This window comes from Macrobrachium nipponense, chromosome 18, assembly GCF_015104395.2.
Source record: "Macrobrachium nipponense isolate FS-2020 chromosome 18, ASM1510439v2, whole genome shotgun sequence".
Taxonomy (NCBI): domain Eukaryota; kingdom Metazoa; phylum Arthropoda; class Malacostraca; order Decapoda; family Palaemonidae; genus Macrobrachium; species Macrobrachium nipponense.
Genome location: NC_087211.1, coordinates 39421567 through 39445866, shown reverse-complemented (window position 1 = coordinate 39445866; position 24300 = coordinate 39421567). Strand labels below are relative to the sequence as shown.

Here is a 24300-nt window from a genome sequence, read left to right as displayed (position 1 = left end):
GATATCCTGCCACGCTCAGGAAGGCGCCATCCATAACCATGCAAAAAACATCCACAATACCAGGATAACTCGGAAGGACATTATTCCTAATATTGGTATTATCGATAAGGCGGCAGACCACCGTCGCCTCCGCCTCTTAGAGGCCCTACACATCGGGAAGGAGAGACCCAGCCTCAACACCACTCAAGAGACTTCACTCCTTCCGACGGTGGCACGTAGGGCGCCGCCTGCCGGCACCATAGAGCCGATCGAACGGACCAATCAGGTGCCCCTGCCCAATACTACGCTCCCAGTCTCCAGCGTCCGCACGCAAAGAGCAGTGCGAGCTTCCACCTCTGCAAGACGGCTTGACTCAGGGACTTAATCCTCTGTTCAGTCAATGAAAACGCAGCGCCCATCAGACAGAGCACCTGGGACACAATAATTACCGCCGAACGACCCCATTCCAATCAGTTCACGCTCACCTTTCCTTGAAGATGAACCGATGATACGGTTGGAAACGTTGGAATTCCATTACTAAGATTTGTTAACCACTTTTGTTATCATAACAATAAATTAGTATCTTTAGAAAACATTTCTTTAACCAAGATATGAACATCGGCCAGCTATTAGCAAATATCAGCCCTGATGAGAAGAGAATAATAAGAAGAATTGAAAAGACCATATATAAAATCAATTCCACTGATGCTGCCATCATCTTTAACAAAACATGTTTGAGAGAGGGTCTCCTACCTTCAAATATTTATATATGATAATGATATTTTCTAATTTCTGATGGTTGCATACTAAACTTCAGGCAATGACAAAAAAGGAGCCAAAAATGAACTCTTAATCTTAAAAATTAAGCGTGCTGTGATTTTTTGATAAAAACTTTTCAGCTTCGGTGCTCACTCACGAACGCCGGACTATAATACTCTCCCCGCTTTCACGGCAAGTAATCCCTGGAGGATTTCTTCCTACGCTCCCTTCAAGGACGGGATGCTGACGTTGGAGGGCTGTGGAACTCGAAGGCTTGAGGACTTCGAGTTTCATCCAGCATATCTGCAACCCCCCTTCATCGGGTATGCCGGCCTTACGGAAGCGGCCATGAGGAGAGAGGACAAGATCCCAAAGGAGACGGTCATACTCTCCCGGGATCAAGCCCAACGTGAATGGCTTAGGAGCCTGGAAGATTGGGAGTGCATCAATACCAGGGTCCAAGCATTTAAAAGCGCATTCACAATCTTCACAGTGGACGGGGAAACGCCCATCCCGTTCACTACGTAGGTAGCAGAGCTCATGATGCAGGCCGCGATGAGAGATGAGCCAATGCCGCAGCTCCGGGAAACGGAGCCTACATTGCTCCTACTCCCCGGAACAGAAGATCTATGGTTGGATCTCCTGGCCACCTTTTCGGTCGGGAAGCTCAAACCAGACTGTGCCATCATGCAATTTAGCGAGAGGCTACCCAGGCTTCCGGACAGCCTCATCCAGGCTGAATTTGACACCCGAATGAGATTGTCGAGGTCCCTCAATACGCTTGTTATGACGGAGGTATCATCTCTGATCTACGGAGATGAACCTCTGTTTAAGATCATAGCTAAGTCACAATTGCATACAATGCAGTGTGACTTATATGATTTTATCATAGCAAGACAAAATTGTCGGAACCATGTCCTGGCGGAGGCCACCATCCGACATGAGCCCAATAAGTTGTTGGCTGCTTCGATCTGGGGTGCTGATCTCTTCCCAGAGTCGGTGGTGAACTCGGTTCACTGCGAGGCAACCAGACTCAACCAGAGTGAAAGTTCGCCGGGGATTAACTTGTAAGAGGAAGTCAGAGTCGGCCTCTTCAACCAAGAAATCTAAGAAGCCTAGGAAATTCCAGCCTTTCCAGGCTCCTCAGCAACAGGCAGTGATGCAGGCGGTTCCGGTATCACAAGTACTGCAACCGTCTACCTCCAAGGCACAGCCACAACAACAGTTTCTGCTGGTGGCGCAACCACAAGCACAGGCTTCGACCTCCTACGCTGTCTCTTTGGCTTTCAACCCAGTATTCGAAAGCCAGTCCTTTCAACCTTTTAACAGGTTCGGCAGGGGTAGCAGAGCTAGAGGTGCCTTCCGCCAGAGAGGCGGCGGAAGAGCATCCAGCCGAGGTAAACACTTGCGAGGAGGGCGCGGGACACGCCCTTCCCCGAGCCAGTGAGAACCCTCTGGTAGGAGGGAGGCTATTCCTCTTTCGACACAGATGGAGGGTTCAGCAACTGGGCACAGAGCAATTGTGTCCAAAGGTCTAGGGTGGAGCTGGATCAAAGGTCCCCCTCCATCCAAAACCTTCCATCAACAACCAACAGAGGAATTGATAGAGTACGCCCAAGAACTCCTTCAGAAAGGAGTAGTGTCAAGAGTCAAGCACTTAAAATTTCAAGGTCGCTTGTTCAGCGTGCCAAAGAAAGACTCAAACAAACGAAGAATAATTCTAGACTTATCCCGCCTAAACTTATTCATTCGTTGCGACAAGTTCATCTCACAGGTGCGGACCTTACTACCCCGTGGGGCCGTCACCACCTCTATCGATCTTACAGATGCATACTATCATGTTCCAGTAGCAAGACACTTCCGCCCGTTCCTAGGTTTCAGACTAGGGAACCAGGCATTCTCCTTCAAGGTAATGCCGTTCGGGCTCAATGTAGCCCCCAGAATTTTTACAAAATTGGCGGAGACAGTCGTTCAAGAACTCAGGTCTCGGGGAATAATGCTAGTTGCGTATCTGGACAATTGGCTCGTTTGGGCCACAAGCATCGAGGAATGCCACAAAGCAACGGTCAAAGTAATCAAGTTTCTGGAACACTTAGGATTTCAGATAAACAGGACCAAGTCCCGGTTAACACCGGAGTCTCGCTTTCAGTGGTTGGGCATTCAGTGGGACTTGAACTCACACACTCTATCAGTTCCGTCGTTGAAGAGGAGAGAAATAGCCAAAACAACCAGACAATTTCTCAAGTGCAAGCAAACGTCTCGAAGGAGCCAGGAAAGGATCCTAGGCTCTCTCCAATTTGCTTCGATAATAGACGTTCTGCTAAAAGCAAAACTCAAAGACATAAACCGCGTTTGGCGCTCAAGGGCAAACAACAGATCCCGAGACAAACTATCCACTGTCTCGGCGATCTTACGCAAACGCCTCTGTCCCTGGACGGAGGTCAAGAATTTGTCGAAGTCAGTTCCTCTTCAGTTCCCTCCGCCGGCACTAGTTATCCACACAGATGCATCACTAAGCGGCTGGGGAGGGTACTCTCAGTACAAGAAGGTACAAGGAACCTGGTCCCTTTCATTCCGCCAGCTCCATATCAACGTACTGGAAGCTATGGCAGTGTTCTCACCCTGAAAAAAACTTCATCCAGCCCAGAAATCTCACATCAAACTGGTGCTGGACAGTGCAGTGGTAGTACACTGCATCAATAGGGGAGGCTCCAAGTCAAGCCATGTGAACCATGTCATGATAGCCATATTTTCATTGGCAGCCAAGAACAAATGGCACCTGTCCGCCACACACCTAGCGGGAGTAAGGAACGTGATAGCGGATGCACTATCTCGCTCAGTCCCACTAGAGTCGGAGTGGTCCATGGACAAGCAGTCATTCAATTGGATCTGTCAACAAGTCCCGGGGCTTCAGGTGGATCTCTTCGCCATGGAGTCGAATCACAAAATCCCTTGTTACGTGGCTCCTAACCTGGACCCTCTGGCTTATGCCACGGACGCCATGGCTATAGACTGGAATCAATGGAAGAAGATTTACATCTTTCCCCCAGTGAATCTTCTTTTGAAGGTTCTGAACAAACTCAGAACGTTCAAGGGCCGCATTGCTCTAATAGCCCCCAATTGGCCTAAGAGCAATTGGTTCCCACTACTACTGGAATTGGGACTCCGACCTCAACGGATTCCCAATCCCAAGCTATCACAACTAGTACAAACGAAGACTGTGTACGCTTCCTCAGGAATTCAGAAAACCCTAACTTTATGGACTTCATGAAGTTTACGGCAAAAAGGGATCCCAACATCGACCCTCAGAACATCCTATTCTTAGAATCGGATAAACGGGAATCAACCCTACGTCAGTATGACTCAGCAAGAAACTAGCTATTTTCCTGAGGAATTCTGAAACTCAAACCATGACAACCAATCTGGCCATATCCTTTTTTAGGACACTGTTTGAAAAAGGTTGAGCAGCAAGTACTATTGCTACTACTAAATCTGCACTCAAGAAAATCTTCCAGTTTGGTTTCAAAATAGACCTAACAGACTCTTTATTTTTCATCTATCCCTTGGGCCTGTGCTAGACTCAGGCCATCAGAGAGGCCTAAGTCTGTGTCATGGTTCTTAAATGATGTTTTCAAACTGGTCTCAGACACTGATAATGAATCATGTGACTTTTTACCCCTCCTGAGGAAAACATTATTCCTTTTAAGTTCTAGCTTCAGGAGCCAGGGTATCTGAAACTGTCGGCTCTATCTAGAGACTCAGGTCATATAGAGTTTCTCCCTTCAGGAGAAGTATTACTTTCTCCAGATCGTCAATTTTTAGCTAAAAATGAGGACCCACTAGATAGGTGGGCCCCGTGGAAAATTCTCCCACTTCCTCAGGACCCATCCTTATGTCCAGTTACTGCCCTAAGAGCATACCTTGCTAGAAAGGCCCTAAGATCTTCAGGCCCTTTATTTATGAGGGAAAAAGGTGGCACTATTTCCTTAAAAGGAATAAGGCAACAAATATTATATTTCATTAAACAAGCCAACCCAGAATCTTTCCCCCGTGTACGTGACATTAGGGCAGTGGCTACCTCAGTTAACTACTTTCAGCATATGAATTTTGACGATCTGAAAAAGCATACAGGCTGGAAATCTCTGACAGTGTTCAAACGCCATTACCTCAAGTCCTTAGAAGCACTTAAATTTCCAGCAGTGGCAGCGGGAAACAGTTTCTCCTGACACTGCTTAAGTAGTAGTAAGTAGCTTACATCTAGATCTCTCCTTTCTACCTGCCTCACTGACATTCTTGCCGTGGCTCTGCCACCATGTAGCCTTTGTCGTACCTTGGATGACACATGTTGTACATAGTTGTGATGTTTCCTTGTTTTTCACTTTAGGATTAATCACACTTTCAGTTATACATATTGTATCTAATTTTAAGGTTAATCATAAGTTACTGTATGTACTCTTAAGTTTTCAGTACAATTGTTTCTAGTTCGTAATTTACTTTTAGATTATACTAATTAACCTTAATTGTTTTTCTTTTTTCCTACAATATTGCTTTGTACTCCATTGTTCCAAGCTTGTGGCCATTTCTCTGGTACTATTTCATGTAGCGACACAGGCTGAGCCCAGAAAAGGGATTTTGACAAAGGAAAAATCTATTTCTGGGCAAGGGCCCGTGTCGCCCAGTGAAATGTCCTTTTAGCACACATTTCTAAGGTAAATATTACTAACATTACCAGAGAAAAAACTAAAATGGAATGTCAGAGTATTCTGACTCGCGCACCTTATATAAAAAGGTGTCGGTATGGTTTCTGGGGCGAGTGAAACCACTACCACGGGTCTCTTACCGTTTAGATCCATCCTTCTACAAAATCCTCCTACTTGAGAGGGCCGACACAAGGCCCGCACCAGCTACTACTACTACAAGCGCTCCCGACGCCATCACGAGCGCCTCTAGTGGTCATCCTTTCCGTTAGCACCATCTTGCACGCACGTGTTTTTTCTTGTTGTGTTTTGTGCTTGCTTTTTTGAATTTATCCTATCACCATGGAACTCCAAGCCATCGCCGCAGCTAAGTTAAGTACTGCTAAAGTGTTTCACTTAATTATAGCCAGCCATGGACCCGTTTAACCGTTTTTATTTAGGTTTTAAGACTGCGCCTTCCTCGGCCTGGTTAGAGTCGTCTCAGGCGGCTCGTCCCACGTGTTTCATTATTTCATGTTTCTTCGGTCTCCCATACCGTTGTAGCTTGAATTTAGCAGTATATATGCCTACATTTTTATGCGTTGTGCAAGATTTTACGTTATTGTGCTTTTACTAGCTTTCACGGGGATTTCTAGCTCGGTTGAGCTCGTAGCCTACATCGCTCCTTAGCTCAGTGTTCATGCGTGCATGTTCCTTTGTTTAGGTCTGTTTAGGCTCCTTTAGGACATCTGTCCTTTCTTTTAGTCCTGCCACCCTGGCCACTGCCCTCCGTTCTTAAGTATCGGCAGAGGCCAGCTCCTGAGTTGTTCGGTGCCCTCCCTTCTGGGTTGGCTAGCCTAGCTTCTGCAGGACGTTGCTTTCTCTCTATCTGTTTATTTATCTTCTCTTCCCCGTGTTGCATTAGGCTATTTATGCATGCTTGAGACGGTTAGAGGTAGCCTGGGCCACCTCAGACCTCCTGGCCTGTCTTACCGCATGGTCTTACCACGTTCACGGCGAGCCAGGCGATCGCCATGAGCCACCCAGCTACTGTCCCCACGCTTCCGAGTACCGCTCGCTCACGTTGCCCATGGCAACCGTCCGAGCTCCCTCCCTTCTTCCCCCTCTACACGGGTGGGATATGGGAGTTGGCAGGGGGACATCCGATGCTGACTCAGCCTTTACCGCTCTCACCCCTCGGTTCCAGGGTGGGTCTCCTGTGCGATCGGGCTCGGCTGGCCACTCTCCCCCACCACTCCGGCGGTGGGTCCCCTTGGCTCCGCCAGTCCTTAGGTGTGGTGACTGAGAGAAGCCCCGCCACATGCGCCTTTCACATATTGCCTTATTTTACATCTTATTGTTTTGTTATTATTTGTTATTCTGTTTTCACTAAGCCAGCGGAGTTCCCGCTCACCATCTGGGTTCTCCTCCTGCCTGCGAGTATTTGTTACGGTGGAGCTACGCTCCCCCGACTGGTTTTTTATTATCCTCCTCATGCTCCTCCCCGCTGTCCTCGTACTCCTCGCTCCGGCATATAGGCAGGTAACTGGTTTGGTGAATCTCCTTATTCCGGTAACACCGGAATCGTACTGAAACTAGTCTACCAGCTCTATCGGACACCCACCACTCACGCCAGGAGAGCAAGGGGAGGCTAACCCCTATGTCAATCACTCCGGTATCCTCCGATGTCATAATATATCACTTCCTGAACTTAGTCCAATTAGTCAGTGTCGATACTCATGTATCTGTTCACAGGCCACCCATTGCCAGGAATCTGGATGTAATGCTGTCCTACAGGACCCCTGTGGGCACGAGGTCTGCCGGACCCATGCTGTCTGCGCCACTCGCTACGGGGACATAGCGGTCTGGCACCATGAGAGTTGCTCTATTTGTTATGATTTGGTAGATCAGGTTACCTCCGGAGTAAGTACCGTCCGTAGAACAACTGTTATATAATTTGGCCTATATGTATACAGTCCTAATAAGTGATATATCTATATATAAACATATAATTTTAGTCTTCCTAGCTTAGTATTTATACTAACCTCTTACAGGCTGCTCAAGCCGTCAGGGACGCCGCGACAACCACCTTGAAAGCCTGGGTCGGCGGGTTCGGGAGGAACGTCACCAAGGGGCAGCCCTACATCCTCGACAAGAAGATGGCTGCTCTGATCTTCCCCAGCGGAAAGACGACCTCCTACGTCGACCCGACAGCGGCGGCCCCGTACATCGCCACCATCCAACATCAGGTGGCTCAAGCCTTGGCAAACCCGGGGAACTCGGAGATTATTGACGACGTGGCAACTCTCAATTTGGACCTTGAGCCCATGGCGGTAGGGGAAACAGGTAGGATGTTAGATGAGGCAGGTTTGCTAGGGGCTCAAGGGCTTCCCTCGGGTCATTCTGGATCGTCTTCCCCTATCCCTTCTACCTTTTCCTTCCAAGGATTTTCGGAGAGTGAACTTTCGGTTAGACCGAAGTCCACCCAAGCTATACCTAAAGTTAAGGGAAAGCGGGAAACAAAGACCCTTGAGAAGACGCTGCCAAAGAAGACAGCGCCTAGTGCTTCTCAGAAGACTCCGGCTCACCATCCCGGAGCAGAGAAGCCAAAATCGCTTCTTCTCACTCTAAAGGGTCCAGAGGCAAGTCCTCGAGGGACAAGGCTCAGCTCCTGTCTGATCCTGAGCCTTGGACCTCGACGGGGACGCGCCCTAAGACTCCCGGCGGAAAGCAGGAACCTAGTTCCTTTGACTCAGAGGCCTTCACTGCAAACATCATGCAGCAAATGGGGAGCCTAGTTGGAAACTTAGTCCAAGATAAGTTTCAGGAAAGGCTGGCCAGTCAGGAGAACCTGATTGCAGGTCTCCGGGAGAACCAAATGGCAGTTCTCCCCCAGCCCGGTGTGGCTGCTCAAGCCATGCCGGACTAGAACACCCTCCCTCCTTATACAGCGAGCAATCCTTGGAGGATCTCGTCCTATGCCCCCTTTAAGGACAGGATGCTAACGTTGGCGGATTGTGGTACTCGAAGGCTTGAGGACTACGAGTTCCACCCAGCTGACTTGCATCCCCCCTTCATTGGTTACGCCCGCCTTACGGAGGCAGCTATGAGGAGGGAGGATAAGATCCCCAAAGAGACCGTAATCTTCGGTCGGGATCAGGCTCAGCGAGATTGGCTGAGGAGCCTAGAAGAATGGGAGTGCATCAACACCAGGATGCAAGCCTTCAAGAGCACCTTTGGCGGAATTAACTCTACAGGCCGCAATGAGGGACAAACGAGCCCTCAGCTCCGGGAAACGGAGCCCACGTCTCTCTCCTCCAGGTACGGAAGATCTTTGGGCAGATCTTCCAGCCACCTTTACGGTAGGGAAGCTAAAGCCTGATTGTGCATAACACAATTCAGCGAAAGGCTCCCCAGACTCCTGGACAATCTTATCCAGGCTGAGTTTGATACTAGAACCAGGTTAGGGAGGTCTCTCAATACCCTGGTTATGACAGAGGTTTCGGCCATGACTTATGGTAACGAACCTCTGTTTAAGCTGATAGCTAAGTCACATCTGCATACGGTACAATGTGACTTGTACGACTTCGTTGTGGCAAGGCGTAACTGTAGAAGCCACCATCCACCATGAACCTAACAAGTTGCTGGCGGCTTCGATCTGGGGTGCTGATCTTTTCCCAGAATCGGTAGTTATTTCTGTTCAGCACAAGGCAACAAGACTCAACCAGAGTCTTAAGGTTCGTTGGGGCCTTTCAAAAATCTATTTCTGGGCAAGGGTCCGTGTTGCCCAGTGAAATCCCACCCTTCTCTTGTACCCCAACCTTCTTTGGCCCAAGCTTGGGTGCTAACTCCAAGGATGCCGTCAGAGGCGCTAGTAGTAGCGGTAGTGGGGAGTGGGCCTTGGATCGGCTCCTCTCTGGTAGAGGGATTTTGAAGAAGGATGAATCTAAAATGGCGGAAGAGGACCCCTGGTAGTGGTTTCACTCACCCCAGAAACCATACTGACACCTTTATATAAGGTGAGCGAGCCAGAATGTTCTGGCATTTCCATTTTAGCTTTTTCTCTGGTATGATAGCATTAATTTACCTTAGAAAGTGTGGCTAAAGGGACATTTCACTGGGCGACACGGGCCCTTGCCCAGAAATAGATTTTTCCTTCGTCAAAATCCCTTTATTATGAAAACTAAATTTTTATAAGAAAATAAAGTTTTATATTGTATTACTTACCCTCCCCTCACATAGACATATGGACACAAACAAATTAAAGCTCTTTGCTGAGATGTTCCTCTCTAACTGAAAGTGGGTGGGTTAGTTATCTACACCAAAACAAAAGTGTCTACCGTAAATTTCAAATTTTAGCTGCTGCACTGTAATAGATTCACATCAGCCGTGCATCTGATGCCTAGGCCATGCCCTTATGATGCTTCTGATTGGCTGTTGATAAGCCAATCACAGGGCTGGAAACTCTCAGTCTCGCTCAAGAGGTCACCTAGGCAGGATGTATATTCCAACTCTCTTTCAAAACTCATAACTTTAATTACACCTTAGTTTTACCTGCAGAAAAGGAGTATTTCTTAATTTCATCACTGAACATAAAGTCAATGATTTAAGGATTATAATGATATAAGAATTATGAAAAAATTGTAATATATAGGTAATAAAAAAAATAATGAGAGGGATATAGGAAGACTGATTGCAGGAATGGGATAAGATGAATTTCCTCCATAAGGTATCAATATCTACTTAATGATTTTTCATATAGAGATTTCCACTGTAGGATATGAAAGGGTGATGGTGATAATGATAGTGATGATAATGTAATCTTAATATTCTTTTTCCCCCATAAGACTTCTTTTGTTGAGGGGTCGTGATCATGAAGACGTCATCGAGTGATCACGTGAGCAACACCTAACTACACGAAGATAAGAGAAAGAGATTGATATTCTTAATCTTTTGCTTGTTATTTTCATATTGATAGCCCTACCTATGATTTTTTTGGTAGCATTGTCTTCCATGACATTTAGGCTACAAAACTGTATGAAAGACAAATGACGAATGCACTACGATCTCATGTAAGGAATGAAAGAATATAGTTTATATTGAGAATTTCATGTTTATTTCATTATGAATATTTTAGCATTAAGTTTACTGAAGTAGGTACATAATTCTTATTTCATTATAATCCTTAAATCATTGGCTTGAAGATGTTCAGTGATGAAATCAGAAACCCTTTTTCTGCAGGTAAAATTTGAGATGTAATGAAAGTTATAATTTTTTAAAGAGAGGTTGGAACATGCATCCTGCCTATGTGAATTCTCAAGAGAGACAGTTTCCAACCCTGTGATTGGCTTATCAATAACCAATCAGGAGTGTCGTAAGGGAATGGCCTAGACATGAGATGCCTAGCTGATGTGAATCTATTATAGAAGAAAACTATAGCTAGGAATTACTACTTCGTAAGTATATATAAAAACTTTATTTTTATTAAAATAAATGTCATGTTGTTTACTTTTTCATAAAAGTTAATAGTACTGTATTCTGCTGAAATATAGATCAAACACAAGTGGAGGTGAAAATGCAAAAAAATGTATGTACTACATATTTAATAAAAGTACTGTATATCAATGAGTCCATAATTTTTTATGCTGTAATATATGACAGTTATCAGAAAATTAATATTACAGATATCCCTAGTGTTCATAAATTTCCTCGAATCGATGCTGAAGATGATCCTTTGCCTGATGTAGTAAAACTGCAGTTGCTCACTCATGAACAGGAACTGGCAGTTGAAGGCGCAACTGTGAGGTAATTTGGTTTCATTGTTCTTTGAAATTTTTAAGTCCTCTGTAAAGAGTGTTATTGATGTAGCTTTCTATAAGTGCTTTTGTTGGTAAATAATATAATTATAAAGTATACAGTGTAAATGCCTCATAGTAGCTTATTTATATCTAGCAACCTAGGCAGATGCAGTTAGCCAAGTTGTTGCGTGGATGAAAGTATTTTCAAATTGTTTTTAGGTAGCTACTTGCCTGCTAGTAGGGGACAACCCCCTTTCTTACTACATATATTTGTTCCTTTGGAAATATGTGTAGCCCATCATCATTAAAGTAGGATATTCTCAGAGTGAGCTGGTTTGGTCATTGAGCTTGGTAACAAAGTGAATGGAAAACTACTCCATGCTCACCTTGCTACTAGTCACTTTTCCTTTGGCCAATGTGAGGAGTGAACATCTTGCTGCACTCTCTTCATTCTGTAATAAACATGTTATGCTTATGTGGCTTTTCTTTCCACTTAGCTGTGCAATAAAAAAATCATTACATTGGACCCCCAGTATTTGCAGGGGATGGGTACCGCACTCCACCCCCCACACCCCTGTAAATAGCTGAAATCTGTTGATATTTAAAACCCCTCTAAAAAGCTTAGAACTGCCTATTTTGATGGTTTAAACAAAAATCCCTTTAAAAATGCTTATACCTGAGTACAGGCGGTCCCCGGGTTATGACGGGGTTCCGTTCTTGAGACGCGTCGTAAGCCGAAAATCGTCGTAAGCCGGAACATCGTGAAAAATCCTAAGAAAACCTTACTTTTAATGCTTTGGGTGCATTGAAAACTATGTAAACTGCATTCTTATGGCATTTTTCATAAAAAAAACCTTCAAATATCTATTATTTTGCATTTTTGGTGTCATATTTCATCTCCCAGATGAGCGTTGTAGGCGTCGTAACCCTGGAACATGCGTCGTAACCCTGGAGATAACGTCTATTGACAAGCGTCGTAACCTCGGAACGTCGTAAGCCGACACCGTTGTAACCCGGGGACTGCCTGTATTTTAATAGTTTTATCACAAAAAGTGACTTACAACTTATGGTGGGAGATCTGTTTTAGCGCCACGCCGCAAGTTGATTTCCGCCATAAGTTGATGTTTTGCCTTAAAAAAGCATCGTAACTTGATATTGCATCAAGTTACAATGCCGTAAGTGAATTACTAATCTGATGACTACTCTTGCTGTTAGTGCTGTCAATGGTAATGTAAAACGCTATTAACAATGCTGAAAAAAGCTCCTAAAGATCGAATCAGCCATAAGTCGGTGACGCAGTAGGTCCTCAACTTACAGCAGGGGATCCGTTCCAGCACCATACCATAAGGCGTTTCGTCGTTATCTGCGCTTTAACTTACGGCACCATAGCTTGATGCTGCATCAAGCTACAGTGCTGTTACCTTGATGCCTATTCTTTTCGTTTGCACCATCGATGGTGCTTATGGTGCTGAATTAATGCAACATCAAGATATGGCGCTGAAGAAATGGCATAAGATTGAATCTGACATAAGTTGGTGTTACTGTAAGTCAGTGACGCCACTGCAATTGAAACAACAGTTACTTAAAGTAGTTTAGAAGACCAATTGTCAAATTTCTAGTCTGTGTCTTATAGGATTTGCCCAAATGGTTTATTCTAATATGAGAGATGGAAATTTGGGCAAATAAAGTTGAAGCTGATGGACAGCCAGCTGGAAAGTGGTCAAAGGGAACTCATGAGAAGTACAATAAAAGGCAGAAAGCCAATTGGCTTGGGGCCAAAGAAATTACCAGAAACCTTGATTACAGTCTACAGTATGTCAAAGGCTATAGACTAGCATCAGTAATAACACTGTTTATCAGTAGTAACCCACTTTTTCTATTAGTTGAGAAGTAATTTGAATGCCCTGAAAGGGACATATAGGTACATTTATTAAATGTATTTCATAGTGATACTCAATATTATTCTGTAAATCTAATGAGGTATTTTATGATAAGTATTGCATACCGTCTGTTATATAATTGTAGATGTAACACACACACACACATATATATATATATATATATATATATATATATATATATATATATATATAATATATATATATATATATATTCATCATTTGCATGTAACTTCTGTATGCTCTATTTTCTCAGAGTCCATCACACCCCAGGCCACACTACAGATCACATCATACTTGAACTGCCAGAAGAGGGAGCAGTGTTTAGTGGGGACTGTATTCTCGGTGAAGGGACAGCTGTATTTGAGGACCTTCACAGTTATATGGGATCCTTAAAGGTTAGATATGCATGTTAATTTATTTTGAGGGGGAGGCTTTATTAACCCTTAATGGACAGATATTCTCATATGAGTAGTAATACAGGCGACCCTCGGTTAGTGGCAGGGGTTCTATTCCTGGCCGCCAACACTGAGCGATTTTTGCCGCTAAGTGATTTTAAAGTCTACAGCCGCTGCACACCTTCTTTCGGAGTACTATAGTCAAACCAAAATGTTGTGGCGGGTGAAAGGAGGTTTTTCCCGGACTATATCGTTAGCAGTTAAGAACATTTTGGTCACTTTACCCGTAAGGAAACCAACCTACTTAAACCTAAAACCTCAGCGGTAAACACGGATTAAGCATACAAATGAAGTGTTCGCTCCGTATTTATCCCGAGTTTTGTTTTCATTTTTTCTAAATACGACCTTGAGTAACCTTTGCATGTGTGTTTGTGAGTGCACATATACACCGAAAATGAATTTAGTACACGTACCCATATATAAATAAATGCTAAAATGGAATATGGACAATATTCAAATGGTTTGAAATTATGGCATTATTACAAGATCTGTGATTATTATTTGCAAAAAAACACACACACAAAGGAAAATCATTAAGAACAACCAAAATTTACTTTGTTTCTTTAGAAAACGAAGTACAATAAATGACAGGTTTCAGGTAAAGTCATAAACAAGGGATTAACCTCTAGGCTAAAATTTAAAAGGATAAATAGATCTGGCAGAGCTGCATTCTTTTCCTGGCCTCACCATAGCAATCTTAGAATCCTGGAAAGACATCTTTTATACTTTGACATCTAAAACGATAGTCTATCAATGAAACACAAAGGCAAGGTATGTTTGACCCTTTACAGCATACAGATGTAGAGACTTAATAAGAGATAACCTTTTATAATCTTTTAATTACACTACCTATCCCAGAATAAGACTCCCTCCAAACTCCCTCTAACCCAAGTTGATCTTACTGAAAGATTTTATCGGTTACTGGCGTCGCACCTTTAAAGGATTGAAATTCCAGCTTGCATTATTAGGGTTTTAACTTATCATTATACAGCCATAAAATTCACTTGGTCATTCATTTTTGTCTATGTATAACAGCGTTTTGTATATGAACATTGTCATTCACTCGACTCACCCTGTAAATTTATAATAAGGAAAACTAAAAAAAAGTAAGAAACGAAAGTGTGGGTGAAGGGATTAGTCTCGCACCATCCAGTACAGAACTTAATCCAGCTTTACTAATAAACTGATGAGATTTTTCCCTTTGTCTGCTAAGGAAAACGTCCTAAATTTTTAGAGTCAAATACAAAGCATTCTGATGACACCTGTCATCCACCACGACATTTTAGTTCGACTACAGACGAGTTAACAGCGCCCTAGACCAGTCAAACAGCGCCGTAATCCCGCAATGGCGCAATAAGTAAAATTATATTTATGCAATATAGTACTATAGAATTTACTGTACAGTAATATTGTACAGTACATTAGACAGTATTTATAATACTGTATAATGTACAGTATTGGCGTAAAACAACAGAAAAACGTGTTCTTTCAAGCACACTAGTTTTGATTACAGTGGTACCTCGAGATACGAAAGGCTCAACTTACGAAAAACTCGAGATACGAAAGCCAATACGAAAAATTTAATGGCTCTACATACGAAAAGTTTTCAAGATACGAAAGGTTTCTGTAAAGTCCGAGATTCACCCGAACCACCGATAACAATTTTGAAACTCGCGCGCCGCCAACTTAGTAGACTCGCCACCATCTTCCTGCTCTCCCATTGGTTCCTGATGCTAGTCACGGCCATGAGATCCTTCTCTCCTATTGGCCAGCGTCCCTCCCATCATGCTTCTATGTACGTGGTGGCGTGCCTCGGCCACTCGGTACCAGCATCGTTATAGTACGCACGCTGTATTCGTTTCGGGATCGTCAACTGTTTCTGAATCTACTAGTCAGAGTTGACACTGTGATGGTGTTTGTGTCATGTGTATTTTAAAAAAAAATTTCTCATATCTTTTCACAGAAAATGGAAAAAGAAGTGCACCTCTTGAGTGACGACATATATGATATGATTGACCAAGATCTCTCTCGTGGGATAAGTGACCAAGATCTCTCACATGCAAGGTTGGTAGAATCTCCACTCCCTGCTGAACAGAGGGTGTTGACCAATCATTTACAACATGCATACCAGTATAATCAAGGCACTTCAGTTTATGTTGAAGGTCAGCAGCCGAACATTCAGTACCCAAATCAGTTGCAGAGAGAGCATTTGGTTGAACAGGGTTTTGATGGACACCAGGGCCAATAGAGTCATGAGGTGCAACAATTAGTAGATAATTATCAAGACGGGCAGCCGTTAATGAAGACTACGCGTTTATAGAAAAAAAAAGACACCCCGAAAATGCTCACACAGGTCGTATGCTTGCGCAGTTTGATGACGTTTGCCTGAGTCATTTCAGGAACATTGTGAAAAGTAGGCAGAAGCAATCTTCCTTGGATTGTTATTTTTTAAAGAGGCCTTTAACATTAGCAGGAGTAAGCAAAAAGGAAGAACCAAGTGATAAAAAACAAAGTTGAAAGTGGTGATGAAGTTGAAATTCTGTAAAAAAAAAAAAAAAAAAGACGTAAAGTAAAAAAAAAGTTAGAAATCAAAAGAATTTTTTTTTTTTTTTTTAATTATAATTTTTTTTGTAAAGTTAAGTGTTACAGTTTTGTTAATGTGTTTCATAAATTTTAGTTTAGTTTTCCTTAAAGTTTTGTGTGTGTTTCGTAAAGTTGTACGTATCTGCCGTTTGTCCTCCTCCTCCTCTGCCGCCACTTTCAGAGATAGCCTCACTCGAAAGGTAAGCTTCCACATTTTACGTACAGTATTTCTTGTATACCATGTACACTAATACATTTTATTTACAGGTTATTTTGCATTTTGTTATTAATTTAGGTATTGAATGGTCCAAATTGTTGTAGTATTTCATTGTTTATAGGTCAATTTAGCTTTATTATGAAATTTACTGGGGTGTTTTTGGAGGGCTTGGAACGGATTAGCCATTTTACATGTAAAATGTGGTCCAAGATATGAAAACCTCATGATACGAAGGGCGCCTCGGAATGGATTAATTTCGTATCTCGAGGTACTACTGTAAAATGATTTTATCTCAGTTTTATCTACGGTTGTGTTTGATGGCATACATTTAATGGAGTTTTATCCCTGTTGCCAATGCACAATAATGGCCATTAGCAACTTGAACAGTTTTCTCAGCTTCAGCTAAAACTAGGTTTAAATTTAACAGTATATTTCCCTACTGATCTTTGCTCTATGGCGAATCAAGTTATTACATCAAGATATCTCAGTCCTATTCTACATAACGTCATTTATAACAACTACGGGAATTGTTTACTATAGTACAATGGTTGAAATACAAGCCAAACGGATGTTGTTGTTATCCAGTTCAGTTGTACTTAGAACAAAAAAAGTTGTTTCTTGTTCGGTTGTTCATGGTTGTACACATTTACACAACAAGTATAACTTTAAAACCATACTTTTATCATTCTCTTTTGCTGTTTTTGAACTTATTTAACTAGGAGATGGGGTAAAGTTAGGCTATTGTAATTTGGTCTATCGCAAGATGAATTATCGTAACTTGAACACTATAGCTACCTGTACACTGTATAAAACCTTATTAGATTTTTACATACTCTAGACACCCAAAGGATTAAAGGTAGGCTTTTTTCACTGTAAAGTGAAAAAAGCCTACCTTTTATCCTTTGGCTTGTATTTCAACCATTGTACTGTAGTAAACAATTCCCGTAGTTGTTATAAATGACGTTATGTAGAATAGGACTGAGATATCTTGATGTAATAACTTGATTCGCCATAGAGCAAAGATCAGTAGGGAAATATACTGTTAAATTTAAACCTAGTTTTAGCGAAGCTAAGAAAACTGTTCAAGTTGCTAATGGCCATTATTGTGCATTGGCAACAAGGATAAAACTCCATTAAATTTATGCCATCAAAATCGTTTTAATCAAAACTAGTATGCTTGAATGAACACGTTTTTCTGTTGGTTTTACACCAATAAAAGATAAATAACGTAAAGTTCGTATTACAATGATATAAAAGGAAAATTGCGAACGGAATCACTTAATTGTTTTACTCAATAAACATGCTGCCAACATAATCTTTTAACAAAAGAAGAAAAAACAATTTAGTTCAGAATCACAACGAGACATATTCAAGTCATATTTCCACCTAAAACACGTATAACGAAAAATTCCTTTGTCTCATATAAGTCAAGTATCTAGATATATTTGTTTATGCCAACTAGAAGCAAGAAAATTCAATCAGTATTTTGTTAAATGTGTCAAAACAAACTCGTATTTGCCATCAGCTGATTTCCAAACCAAAACATTGACCGCTATGTTAGTAGTATTTTATAATACAATAATATGAGAATACATACAATATTTTTGGATACAGTGAAGTAATGCATAACTTTTTAAGAGATTTATGGAAAAAATGCATATTTACTTTTTCTTCTTTGCTTAATTTAATTTTTGTTACCATGCCATCTACGTAGCAGCGGCATCTCAAGCTCGTACGGTTTGTACCTCAATTTTTTGCTCATGTAACAAAGCTAAAAATCGACAGAGTTGCACAGTTATATTTTGTGCTTCTATCCTATTGAAAAAACAAACAAATTGCAGTGTTGTCTTTTAAAATCAATCTATGCAACAACTGTAAATATAATTTGTTATAAAAACGTGATTCAATTATATAAATTAAAATTTAATTATTCAGGCGTGACTGAACAACCTTTTCTCTTCATCATGTGAAGGGCTGTTACAAAGACTTCAGATGGACATGCGTACTGCCACTGTATCATATTTATGTACAAAAATAAAATAAAAAAAATACCCTGTAATACATTTTCATACACATTTTAAACATAAAAGCATGAAAACTTACAACAAAAAGCTGAAGTTTCTTTAACAAAATGACCCAAATTAATGAATTAGTATAACCATGTGAAGTCTTTGTAAATGCATTTTTCGGAAGAGCGGCGGACAAGAACAAACAGGAAAAAACATCCTCTGATAATGCGGAGGGAAGTTACAAAAGCTGCCTTAATTTGCATCATATTTATGTACAAAAATAAAAATATCCTATACGTAATATACTTTCGTACACATTTTAAACATAAAAGCTTGAACATTTATAAAATCGACACATCGATCGCTAAATTTGTACTTTTTAACTCCATATTTTCGGAAGAGTGGCAGGCAGCGCAGATAAGAACATATTTTCGGAAGAGTGGCAGGCAGCGCAGATAAGAACAAACATGAAAAAACATCTTCATTGATAACGTGAAGGGCAGTTTCAAATGCTGCCTTTGTATCATATTTATGTACAGAAATAAAAATATCCTATACATAATACATTTTCATACACATTTTAAACACAAAAGCATGAACATTTATAAATTGACACATCGATCGCTAAATTTGCACCTTTTTAACTCTATATTTTCGGAAGAGCGGCAGGCGGCAGCATAGAACAGCTCATGGGCATATAGTTTACCCTAATACCTATGTAATAACACACAATAAAAATGTTTAATATTATTTGCATAACCTTTATGGTTTGAGCGGTATTTCTACAAATGTATGTACTCATTTGACATAACGGTGCCTGCGGCGCTGTTAACCGAAAATTGTGCTTAAAAATACTACCTTAAAAAGGGATTTTGACGTAAGGAAAAATCTATTTCTGGGCGATTGGCTCGTGTCGCCAGCGAAATATCCTTAATCTATTATTTCTAGGGTAAATGTACTAACACATACCAGAGAATAAATAAAATAAAGAAAAAGGTCAGTATGACTGACTCGCTCACCCTCTAGGGTGGGTCGGTATGAACACTAGGCGAGTGAGACCACTACCACGAGCCAAATGCCAATAGAAATCTCCCACTACAAAACCCTCCAAGAGGGGAGCCGTCCCACAGAGGGAGCAGCTCGTACTACTACTACACCATCCCATGCTTGCGACTGCTGCGCCTCTAGTGGCCATCCTGAAGTTAGCAGACAATCTTGAGCGAAGGGATGGGTAGGGGGGGTTTGGGGGTATTTCGCTGGCGACACGAGCCAATCGCCCAGAAATAGATTTTTCCTTACGTCAAAATCCTTTTTTCTGGGCTCAGCTCGTGTCGCTTGCGCGAAATCGTACCAGAGAAACAGCTCAAGGTTGTAACAAAATAAATAAAATATATAAAACAAAATAGGTCTCAAATAAAAGATAGAAAATAAAAAGAATGAATATAATTGCTAGAAAGATACAAGTACACAGTAAAACAAAATCAGAAATATGCTTAAATTACCCTTAAATCTAATTATGTTAATAATATAAGGTAATTTACATATACAAATAGGTACAATGATTACCTATGACAATAAATCTGTGTAACAAAAACATGTATCAAAATTAGAAATAGCAATAGTATAAATTTACATAAATATTTGATCAATGATAAAATAATATATCTAGGAATGTATATGACTTAATATACAAAACTTAACCATTGCATTATGATGTATCCCCTAGCATAAAAATAAGGGGATAACATCTATGAGATCAGTATGGTAATCAGATGTGAGTGTCCCTAACCAGAGCAAAAGGGGCACTATACAATCATAAAGCAGCTAAGACACAAGGTAATGTTAATGAACAAGGCAGGAATAGACGAACTGTTGGGTGAGGCAGGTAGAAAGGAGGACTGAATCTTCTACTATAATCTAGCTAGAGTCAGGGGAAACAATGTTACCCGCTGCTACTGCTGGGAATTTCAGAGCTTCCAAGGACTTAAGGTAGTGACTTTGAACACTGTCGGCGATTTCGATCCGGTATACTTCTTTAAATCAGCAAAATTCATATGCTGGAAGTAATTAATTGAGGTGGCTATGCCCTGACATCATGTGCTTTTGGAAAGGAGTCAGGATTGGCTTTTTGTTTGATAAAGTACAGGATTTGTTGCCTGATGCCTTTAGTGGATAAAGTACACCTTTTCCCTCCTAAAGAGGGGCCCCCACCCCGATGAGGAAGAGGAGGTCCTGGATAGAAAGGCTCGTAAGGTTGAAACGGACAAAGGGAAACATCTTGTGGAAGAGGTAGTACCTTCCAAGGTTCCCACCTCATCACAAAGGATCTTCATTCTTTGCTAAAAGCTACGTTCCGGAGAAGTAGCACTTCCCCCGTGGGAAGGAATGAACATGATCCGGATCTCTGGATAAAGCCGACAGTTCTGAAATTCTTGCTCCTGAAGCTAGGCTTAATAAAAACAGGTTTTTCTTAGGAGCATCATAAACGAGCATGTGTCATTATTGGTTTCGGAAGCCAGTTTTTCCGTTTTACATCGTTTAAGAACCACGAAACTGACGTAGGCCTGACAGAGGGCCTAAGTCTAGCACATGCTTTAGGAATAGACGAGAAATAGGTATCTGTCAAGTCTATGTTAAATCCAAATTGAAATATCTTTTTCAATGCTGACTTGTTTGTCGTAATCGTGCTAGCTGCTAAACCACTTTTCAAATAAAGATCTGAAAAAGGATATAGCAGAATTAACTGTCATGATTCTGATATCTGACTCTCTCAGGAAGGTTGCTAACTTTTTGACGGCAGCATCATACTGCCTCAAAGTTGAATCCCTTTTATCGGATTCCAGGAAAAGAATATTCTGAGGGTCAATATTCGCATCTCTTTTTGCGCAAACTTCATGAATCCATAAAGTTAGGGTTTTGAGAATCCCTGAGGAAGCGAACACAGTCTTCGTTTGTACTGACTGGGAGAGCTTGGGACTGGGGATCCGAAGGGGACGAAGACCCAGTTCCAGGATCAGGGGGTACCAATTGCTCTTCGGCCAGTCTGGGGCTACTAGAGCCACTTGACCCCTGAATGTCCTGAGTTTGTCTAAGACCTTCATAAGGAGCTTCACTGGAGGAAGACGTAAATCTTCTCCCAGTTTGTTCCAGTCCAGAGCCAGGGCGTCCGTGGCGTAAGCCAGAGGGTCCAGGTTGGGGGCTACATAACACGGTAGTTTGTGGTTCGCTTGTGATGCGAAGAGATCCACCTGTAGCCCTGGGACTCTTTGAAAGGATCCATTGGAACGAACTCTCGTCTAGAGACCATTCCGTTACTCTAGGGGCGGGGTACTGATCGGGATAGGGCGTCTGCTATGACGTTTCTTACTCCAGCTATGTGGGTGGAGGAAAGATGCCAACTGAATTTGTCTGCCAGGGAGAAGATGGCTATCATGACGTGATTTAGATGACGTGACTTGGAGCCTCCTCTGTTTATGCAATGTACTACCACTGCGCTGTCCAAGGACTAGCTTTATGTGGGAGTACCTTGGTGGGCGTAATCTTTTCAGAGTCAAGAAGACTGCCATTGCCCTCCAGTACGTTTATATGGAACTGACTGAACTGGGTTGACCAAATTCCTTGCACTTTTCGACTTGGGAGTACCCTCCCCAGCCGCTTAAAGACGCGTCTGTGTGGATGGTAATCCCTGGTGGAGGAACTGAAGAGGGACTGACACTGACAGATTCTTGACTTTTGCCCACGGCCGAAGCCGGTTCTTTAGAATCAGAGGAAACTGAGGATAGCTTGTCCCTGGACCTGACATTTGCTCGAGAGCGCCAGATCCTGGTTAGATCTTTGTCAGTTTGGCTTTCATTAAGATGTTCGTTACTGAAGCAAACTGGAGAGAGCCGAGGATTCTTTCCTGAGCTCTCCTTGATGCTAGTTTGTGACTTAGAAATTGCTTGACTGACTTCGCTATTTCTTTCCTTTTGGTGGACGGAATCGACAGAGTGTGTGAGGATAGATTCCCAATGAATGCCTAGCCACTGAAAGTTTGACTCTGGGGTGAGTCTGGACTTGGATCTGTTTATCTTGAATCCTAGATATTCTAGGAATTGGATCACTTTCAGTGTGGCCTTGTTGCATTCTTCGACTGATGGGGCCCAGATCAACCAATCGTCGAGATACGCTACTACCATAATCCCTTGAGCTCTGAGCTGTTGCACTACTACTCGCTAGCTTCGTGAACACCCTGGGTGCCACGTTGAGCCCGAACGGGACTACCTTGAAGGAGAACGTCTGGTCTCCTATCTTGAATCCAGATACGGACGGAAGTGTCTTGCAATAGGGATATGATAGTAGGCGTCTGTTAAGATCGATAGAGGTGGTGACGGCCCCACGGGGAGTAAGGTCCGCACCTGTGAGATCGTGAGCATCTTGAAACTTGTCGCAGCGGATGGCTAAGTTTAAGCGGGACAAGTCTAAGATTACCCTTCTTTTGTTTGAGCCTTTCTTTGGGACGCTGAACAAGCGACCTTGAAATTTCAATCTCTTGACTCTGACTATAGCTCCTTTCTGAAGGAGGTCCTCTGCGTACTCTGTCAATTCCTTGGAAGGAAGTTGACGGAAAGGTCTGGCTGGAGGTGGGTTCGTCAACCAGCTCCAACCCAGCCCTTTTGACACTATGCTCTGAGCCCACTGGCTGAAGTTCCACCGGTGGCGAAAGTGAAACAGCCTCCCTCCTACCTGAAGTTCCTCATTGGTTCTGGTAACCCCCTCTACCTCCTCTGAAGTGCTTTCCCCTATTATAGGGGGCTCCCGATCCTCTCCCACGAAAGGACCGCTTACCTCTGCCTCCCTTGTTCGAGCGGTCAAACTTCTGAGAAGCTTGACTCTCGAAGGCTGGATTGTAAGCTGGAGAGATGCGTATGAGGTGGAGGGTTGAGGCTGAGGGGATATCACATAAATAGGCTGTGATTGACCTTTAGACGTGGAGGGCTGAGCTGTCTGCCACTAACGGCACTGTAGGAACTTGTTGAGGGAAGCGCGGCTGCTTCTTTTGGTAAGGTTGGAAACGTCTAGGCTTCCTTTGACCCTTACCTTTTGGTGTCAAGTCTTGCCTTCTCCTAGCCGTAAGACCCCAACGGTCCTTAAGGCTTTGGTTCAACCTCGTAGCCTCTGCTTGTACTTCCTTTACCATAGCCTCTGGGAAGAGATCTGCGCCCCAGATGTTAGAAGAAAGCAACCTATTGGTTCATGCCGAATGGTTGCCTCTAGTAATACATGCTTTCTGCAATTTGTTCTAGCAGTGGCAAACTCGAAACATGTCTGACTGCACCGTTTTGAGTCAGGGCTTTGGTTATAAGCTTAAAAATTGGTTCTGAACCATAAGCCATGGTGGCTACCTCAGACATAGCCATCAGGTTGATTGACCTGGCTAGTCGTGTTTTCGAGTCAAACTCCGTTTGAATAAGACTATCAGGAAGCCTGGGGCAGCTTTTCACCAAACTGCTCCATAGCACAGTCAGGTTTGAGTTTGCCAGCTGTAAAAGTGTTAGGCAAATCCTCCCATAATTCTCCAATTGACGGGAGCAAACGGAGAAGTGGGGTCTGCTTCTTTCAGTTGAGGCATGGGTTCCCCTTTCTGAGCTGCTGAGATGTCGACCTCGCTATCTTGGTAAGGAAAGGGAGCGGGGTACCTTCGTCCATCGTGAAAATGGTAAAGGGGCGGGACTTTTGAATGGTTGGATCTTGGTATTAGAACAGTCCATGTCGTCTAGGCATCTAAGCCATTCTCGTTGGGCCCTGGTCCGAGAATAGAGGACTGTCTCCTTTGGTACCCTGTCATCTCTAACCATAGCCGAAGGCGTGAGCCTAGCGTAGCCTATGAGGGAGGCTGTAGGCCTTCCGGGAAGAACTCGAAGTCCTCTATTCTTCGAGTTCC

General features: G+C 42.7%; 1 protein-coding gene across 1 annotated transcript in view; it reads left to right on the top strand.

Moving 5' to 3' along the window:
• The window catches only part of LOC135196991 (endoribonuclease LACTB2-like), a 209262-nt gene that overhangs the window by 53948 nt on the left and 131014 nt on the right, over nucleotides 1-24300 (top strand). Inside the window, exons 3-4 of the mRNA XM_064223873.1 lie at nucleotides 11099-11219; nucleotides 13367-13508. Coding sequence (XP_064079943.1) covers nucleotides 11099-11219; nucleotides 13367-13508 — 263 coding nt within the window. The remainder of the gene's footprint in view (nucleotides 1-11098; nucleotides 11220-13366; nucleotides 13509-24300) is intronic.